The following is a 7,852-nucleotide window of genomic DNA, read 5'->3' on the forward strand; positions in this document are numbered from 1 at the left end:
TCACTGGAGGATATTTTTTCCACTGCCTTTAAAAAAAATTAATCCTCACCTGAAGATATTTTTCTACTGATCTTTTAGAGAATGGAAGAGAGAGGGAAAGAAACATCGATGTGAGAGAAACAAATCAAACAAATCGATTGGTTGCCTCCTGCACACCCTCGACCAGGGCCCCGGCTTGGGAGAAGCCTGTAACCAAGGTACGTGCCCTAGACCAGAACTGACCCCGGGACCCTTTGGTCCGCCGGCTGATACTCTATCCACTGAGCCAAACCAGCTAGGGCTCCATTGCTTTTTAAAAAGAGTGGAAGGGAGGGAGGGAGGTTGGGGGAAGAGAATGAGAGAGAGAAAAAATTATTATGTAGGAGAGAGACATCAATTGGTTGCCTCCTATACAAGCCCTGACGGGCCGAGGATCGAACCTGCAACCCAGGTACTTGACTGGGAATCAAACCCACGACTCTGTGGTGCACGGGCCAACATTCTAAGCACTGAGCAACATTGGCCAGAGCTCATTTATTTATTTTGTTAATTAACCAATTTCTAGTTTCTATTAAAAAACACCTATATAGAGCCAAACTTCTCCCACTCCCCCCAAAACCTCATCTTTCCCTTTTATTGCCCTCTCACCTAAAATATCCCACACCCAGCAAATGAGTCATACATGTGCAATAGGGGCTTCAATTCATAAGTAAAATCAGTTTTATTAACAGATTTCCACATGTCCAGAGCAAACAATAAATTCCGAGGAAAGGGACCTACATACAGTGAAACTGGAAGTATCTCAGGATGACAAAAAATATATATAAGTATGTACACCCACAATCACCGCCGCCTCCGAAAACCTGAAAGGAAGGGAAATCAAGAATGAGGCAAAGGACAGTTGGAAAAGCTGGAGGAACAGAACAAAAAGACATCTAAAGAGAAGGCCACTAGGCACTACTCTATATCCTCCCAGGACAAAAGACTAGAAGTAGGAAGAAATTGAAGTGGGATAATGGTTTCTTCAAGTGACACTTTAGTAGTTTTATTTAAGGACGCCTGAAAAGGTGTGGGAGCTTAGAGGAACAATCCAGAAATCTCTTCTGTGAATTATGCTGATTTTCAGCTTGGGAAAGAAGAAAAATAAAATCCCACCTCTAAAGAGATTAATGCCCAGCATGGAAGAGGTATTATAGGGCTTAGTAAGACCTAGGATGGCAAATTCAAAGCTGACATCCCAATTCATACTCTCCACCCTGCACTTGATCACCTAACTCCTAGCCATTTACTGACCTTTTTTCTTCCGACCTTTCTTGGGTATCTTCTTCCGCTTCTTAATAGGATTCTGATCCTGGAGACAGATGGAGAAGTAAAGGAATGGCAGTGCAGGTGCTGGTATCTCTTCCCCAGTTTCCCATAGCAATGAGCCCCACATGCATTTGGCTGAAAGCATGAAGACCACCTCCCACCCCTGTATCACAACCTCACCTCATCAAGATGAGGGGTTTCTCCTGTCAAAGCACTGATGTCACTGAAGTGCGTGAGAGAATGAAGTTGTGAGCTCATGACATTTGCGCGTTTTCGTCGTCCTTTCTCTCGCTTACTGACACTTAAACGCACCATCATGCTCTCCTCATAGTTAATCCTGTCAGAGAAACAGACACTGTGTCTAACATGCTCAGTCCATAATACACAAGCTGCAGCCCAGAACCTGGGCCCAGACATTTTACTCACCCCTTATTATGACAGTTCTCAACAGATTTCATAGCAGGGCAATATAGTATTTGGTAAGGACATACCAAATGCTCAACACTGAACTTCCTCAAAGAAACGTTCTTTGTGCTAGAATTTCCCTCCTCCCTACTGATGAACTCAGTCCAACCACTGGAATATTTAAATTATTATTATATCAGAGAACTCTTATATTTCAGATCTATAGACAGGATTAGCTACATGGGCCCCTTCACTCAAACCAATCAACTGGACAAAGTCAAGGAGTCTGTATTTAAGTTACAATCACTTCTCTACTTCTCTTCCCTGAACTTATCTAGTACTCTTGATGCCATTACAAAAACCTGCTTTAAAGTGTTCTCCTTCATATAGCATTTGTTCAGTTGGGGGAGGAGGGGATATCTTCTTCCTAGTTCTTAGTCTGTACTTCAAACCCCTAATTCTTAGAAACTGTTCTCCCAAGTTTTCCACTCCATTCTCTATATAATGTGGGTTCGTTTGGCACTAGACTTAACCATATTCATCCAAAGCACAAGGACAGGTCTCTACAGTGCAGAAAATAATGTCTAATTACAAGGACTCAGACCTGTGTTGATCCTCCTGACTCTGGCGAGTAACATGAGGATGCCGGGCATCACGGATTTCCTCTGGAGCATCTGAGTACTGCTCCTTAAGTTCACGAATAACAGAGCTGCTCAATGCTCGTCTCTTGGCTCGTTCTAGACGCTTCTTTTCCCGCTCAGCCTCTGTTTCATCTATGTGATAAAAAATTAGCAAAGGTTATCCCAGAACAGAGAAAAGAAGAAGAGAAACACAATTCACACCGAGGAGGTGGTAGCCACCGTTCATACCATAATGTACTGGCACCAAGCGTGGTGGAACGTATTTCTTAACTGCTCCGTTTGCAGATTTCTTCCCTGCAGCCCCAGACTGTCCTTCCTCTGCTTCATCTTCCTCATCCTCAGAGCTCAACTATAAAAAGAATATAATGTCCATAAACTTAGGAAGTGTTAGACAGATGATAAGAAAAACCAAAGCCGGCATACCCTGGGAAGGTGGGAAAATAAAAGGCAGAGGGGGAATCTCATACTCAACACTCTAAGGCACAAGCTGGGAATCAAGAGTAATACGAGAATCCCAGGAGATCCAGGATCACCACAAGACTCATTCAGGAAAATCAGGACAACGCAACCCCTTACCTTGCTCATCATATTGCTGGGATGAGGCTTAAAACGGAGTGGGTCATTCTCACCTGAAACAAAAAAACCCCAAGAGATTTTATAAGATTTTGGACTTTATGATGGAATCCACATAACCTTACAGCTTCTCCCACTTACTGAGGCTGCCTGTCACTGCGGTCTTGACCAGTTTGTCAATTTGATACTTCAGTTTTTGATCCAAGGGACGAATTTTTTCCAAAACCTGTAACATGGTTAGAAAGGATCACATTTCCTTCCGAAAGTTAAGCACATAGCAGAGTCCCTATATTAAGTTGCCAGATAAAGCACTTAATTAGCATATGCACAAAGTTAGAACCAAAGAAGAGAAAAATACTATCTTTCATTTGGTTTCCTCACTTAAATATGAGAACATTCACTTAAATGAGAGCTATTGTGTGATAGTCCTGGAGTTCAGGATTTGGAAACTTAGGACTCTAAGATGCCAAATGCTTCATACCGTGCGAATCTCCACCAGTCTCAAAACTGCCGCATGTCCCTGAAGAGACCCTCCTGAGGCTTTGTCCAGGATGAGATGGCTCAAATCCATAAGGTACATGAGCAGCAACTGGTCTTTCACTTCCAAGAGGCTGAGACCCTGAGTTAAACAAAACAATAAGAGGTGCAAATTCTGTTTTAGCCAGAGAATCAGGAAAGCCTAGGACAAACAGGATAATCTTTTCCAAGTTCAAGTTTTTCCCAATCAATTCATGTAAGATATCTGGAGTAATCTCAAGGGGGGTGGCTGTACCTGAAATAGCCACAGAGAAAATTATGCTAACAAGAGAAAAGCAAAGCTCAGAGCACTTTTGAAACACAGTAAGAGCAAGAAAATCAATAAAATATCTCCAAAATAACTACAGCAGGATTTCTCAACCTCAGAGCTATTAACATTTAGGGAGATCATTTGTGGACTGCTGTCTAGGTGCTGGAGAATGCTCAGCAGCATCACTGGCCTCTACTCACTGATATCCCCTCAAGTTGTGACAATAAAAAATGCCTCCAGCCCAGCCAGTGTGGCTCAGTGGTTAAGCATTGACTCATGAACCATGAGGTCATGGTTCCATTCCTGGTGAGGGCACATACCCAGGTTTCAGGCTCAATCCCCAGTGGGGGGTGTGCAGGAAACAGCCAATCAATGATTCTCTCTCCTCATTAAGGTTTCTATCTCTCTCTTCCCCCACCCCTTCCTCTATGAAATAAATAAAAACACATTTTTAAAAAAAGCCTCCATAATGCTGAATTCTAAACTAATTTAATCAAAAACAATTACTGACTCTATCCCCATACAATAGAATTATACAATATAGGTTAAAAACAATGATCTATACATACTGACATAATTCCTTTCATACTTAGTTTCATATCACAACACTTTCTACACTCTGTAGAAAATGTTTGTAATATGGTTCCAACTAAAATGGGGGGAGTATGATGCACACATTTTATATGTATAAAAATATGTCTGGAAAATAACACATAATTAACAACTGCTATCCCTGGAGACCAAAATGAGAAAAAAGGAAGAAATGGAGTGCTTGTACTGTGAAACTGTTTTTTCATCAAGCATGCATTACTTTTATAATAAAAGAAATTTCCAAAAAAATGTACCCTAGTGGTTATCTTAGAACAGTGATTATATAAAACTTTTAATTTTCTTCTTTGTGTTTTTACGTATCTGCCAAACCTTCTAAAATTAAAAGTTTATTATATTTACAGGCAGAAAATTGAACAAATATTATATGTTTATTCTTTTAAGTAAAAGAAAGTACAATGTGTGAGCACTGACTTAAGTTATAGTTATTTTTTATTTTTTGTTATTTTTAAAAATATATATTTTATGGATTTTTTACAGAGAGGAAGGGAGAGGGATAGAGAGCTAGAAACATCGATGAGAGAGAAACATCAATCAGCTGCCTCCTGCACAACCCCCACTGGGGATGTGCCCGCTACCAAGGTACATGCCCTTGACCGGAATCGAACCTGGGACCCTTCAGTCCGCAGGCCGACGCTCTATCCACTGAGCCAAACTGGTCACGGCATTCATTTAATTTTTGAATATGCTCATTTTTTGGACAAAGAATTTCATGTTTAGATATATTTTTAATATTATCTTTATTTTTTTATATAAATCTTTATTGTTCAGATTATTACAGGTGTTCCTCTTTTTTACCCCCAGTTCCCACCCCACCCTCTGCCCTTACCCCTCCCACTGTCCTCATTCATAGGTGTACGATTTTTGTCCAGTCTCTTCTTGCACCCCCACACCCCTTTCCCCCCAAGAATTGTCAGTCCACTCCCTTTCCATGCCCCTGGTTCTATTATATTCACCAGTTTACAAGAAATTTCCAAAAAAATGTACCCTAGTGGTTATCTTAGAACAGTGATTATATAAAACTTTTAATTTTCTTCTTTGTGTTTTTACGTATCTGCCAAACCTTCTAAAATTAAAAGTTTATTATATTTACAGGCAGAAAATTGAACAAATATTATATGTTTATTCTTTTAAGTAAAAGAAAGTACAATGTGTGAGCACTGACTTAAGTTATAGTTATTTTTTATTTTTTGTTATTTTTAAAAATATATATTTTATGGATTTTTTACAGAGAGGAAGGGAGAGGGATAGAGAGCTAGAAACATCGATGAGAGAGAAACATCAATCAGCTGCCTCCTGCACAACCCCCACTGGGGATGTGCCCGCTACCAAGGTACATGCCCTTGACCGGAATCGAACCTGGGACCCTTCAGTCCGCAGGCCGGCGCTCTATCCACTGGGCCAAACCAGATAGGGCTCTGATCTTTATTATCTCCTTCCTGGGCTTTTCTTGTTGCTCTCTTTCTAATTCTTTAAGTTGTAGAGTTAGATAATTTATTACCAGTTTTTCTTAGGTGTTTTTTGAGGGAGGCTTGTAATGCTATGAACTTCCCTCTCAGGACTGCTTTCACCGTGTCCCATAGGTTTTGGATTGTTGTGTTTTCATTGTCATTCGTTCTAGGAAGACCTATATCAAAAAGGTTAAATACTCTGCCTAAGATTACACAGTAATAGGAATAAAACTGGGATTCAAACTCAGTCTGAGTCTAACAAGATAAGCTCTTAAGATAAGCATTAGTGTAGTACAGGAGGATAAGCAAAGGATTTAAAGGCAGGCAAATTGAGGTTAACTTTTGAATTAGGTATTCAGTAATCAATTATTGAGTAAGTCACTTAACCTTCTAACATCAGTCTCCTCATCTGTAATATGAACATTATTTCCTTCCTGTGTCAAAGAGCAATTATGAGGTGCAAATAATATAACATGAAAACACTTTGTAACCTATAAAACACCTAGTAAAAGTCTTTGGTGATAAGCTAGTAAATATCTGCTCAATGAATAAACAAATATATAGTGATCTAAGATACATGCTGGTAGCCCATCTCAAAAAGGCATTAAACTGAAGCAAAGCATGGTACCCAGAATAAAGACAGCCAAGAGTTTGAGAAGTAGGCTCTTCTGACATGCATAGGCACTGCCAAGTGCAAAATGAGTTACAAGCACGAGAAACACAAAGGGAAAAAAAGCAAAAAGATAAAAAATAAGCAGAAAGTATAAAAATAGACAAGAACAAAATTTGATGAGAAAGAAAAGACAAAGAATATATTAAAAATGCTCTTATGCCCAGCTGGTGTGTCTCAGTGGTTGAGCCTTCAGCGGTGAACCAGGAGGTCATGGTTTGATTCCTGCTCAGGGAACATGCCCAGGTTGTGGGCTCAGTCCCCAGTAGGGGGCGTGCAGGAGGCAGCAAATCAATGATTCTCATCATTGATGTTTCTCTTTCTCCCTCTCCCTTTCTCTCTGAAATCAATTACAAAAAATTATTTTTTAAAATGCTGTTAGCTATCTTTCTAAAGAACAAAACTGCTTTCCAAAGAATAAATCCTGTGATTAAAAATCCATCAATGCTTATTATCCTACTGCAATGATTTTCATACTTTTGTTAACCTATGGTATGTTTTGCTTAAATAATATCTCAGCAAAAAAGTTCAATATATAAAACAGATCACACCAGATTTTCCAGTTCAATTAAGTAGAGGAATCCAGAACCCTCTGTTTATACTGGCCATACTCAATAATTCCTGAGAAGGTTCTATAAGATGTTAATTTATAAACCACCATCTTTCAATTTTAAGATGCACACTGTTTTCATATTTTGACATCTCTGAAGTCAAGATGCATCTTTTAATCAACAGTATTTTAGTACATGTCACAGATTAACAGGTAGCATTTTTTCTTAATATATATAAAATGAATGATGTTCTCCATTAACAGCATCTTGGATTAGAAGAAACACAATAGTTAACGCCTCAGTTGACAAGACTTCTCACAATCACTACTTTTCCAGTCTTTTTTCCTACCCCTAACACACACACACACACTAAGGGACTTAGCTCCTTTCCCAGAATATCACCATGCTTTCAGGACTTCGTGCCTTTACACATCTGCTTCTTTCTGTACTTCTGACTCCTATTTATTCCTCACAATCCTGTTACCTTCTCTGATAAGCCTTTTCTGACTTCCTCTGCTCCTCTGGCAATTATTTAATCTTTCTCCTCAGCTTGCACAGCACTCGTCATGACTCTGCAACATGGCTGCTACCGCTTATACCTATTACTTTGATCTGTCTCACTCGCTAGACTTCAGCACAGAAACTGGGCTTTATTCGTCTTTAAAGCTCCAGCACTTAGTATACAAGACAGTCAATAAACCTATCGTGAAAGAACTGTTGAGAACATCAACTCAGGGGATGCTTACTCTTCAAGTATGTCTTACCTTCTCTGTTGGATAGGCTCTAGCTTGAACTTTTTTCGTCAGAGCTTGAATTTGTGCAGTTACAGCCATTACCTGAAATTAGTCCAAATAAAACAGCTGACTAGAATACATCAA

At 39.6% G+C, this 7,852-nt stretch overlaps 1 protein-coding gene across 3 annotated transcripts in view; it reads right to left on the reverse strand.

Moving 5' to 3' along the window:
- Nucleotides 1–676: 676 nt before the first annotated feature.
- NGDN (neuroguidin, EIF4E binding protein) overlaps nucleotides 677–7,852 on the reverse strand; it is a 7,911-nt gene continuing 735 nt past the window's right edge. For all 3 annotated transcript variants that reach the window (XM_014529971.1, XM_014529970.1, XM_005882216.2), the window contains exons 3-11: nucleotides 7,739–7,810; nucleotides 3,388–3,525; nucleotides 3,048–3,132; nucleotides 2,910–2,962; nucleotides 2,562–2,682; nucleotides 2,297–2,465; nucleotides 1,468–1,624; nucleotides 1,273–1,330; nucleotides 677–842 (exon numbers count right to left, since the gene is read on the reverse strand). In XM_014529971.1, the coding sequence (XP_014385457.1) occupies nucleotides 823–842; nucleotides 1,273–1,330; nucleotides 1,468–1,624; nucleotides 2,297–2,465; nucleotides 2,562–2,682; nucleotides 2,910–2,962; nucleotides 3,048–3,132; nucleotides 3,388–3,525; nucleotides 7,739–7,810 (873 nt within the window). In that variant the 3' untranslated portion in view covers nucleotides 677–822. The remainder of the gene's footprint in view (nucleotides 843–1,272; nucleotides 1,331–1,467; nucleotides 1,625–2,296; nucleotides 2,466–2,561; nucleotides 2,683–2,909; nucleotides 2,963–3,047; nucleotides 3,133–3,387; nucleotides 3,526–7,738; nucleotides 7,811–7,852) is intronic.

The sequence above is a fragment of the Myotis brandtii genome, unplaced genomic scaffold (genome assembly GCF_000412655.1).
Source record: "Myotis brandtii unplaced genomic scaffold, ASM41265v1 scaffold70, whole genome shotgun sequence".
Taxonomy (NCBI): Eukaryota; Metazoa; Chordata; class Mammalia; order Chiroptera; family Vespertilionidae; genus Myotis; species Myotis brandtii.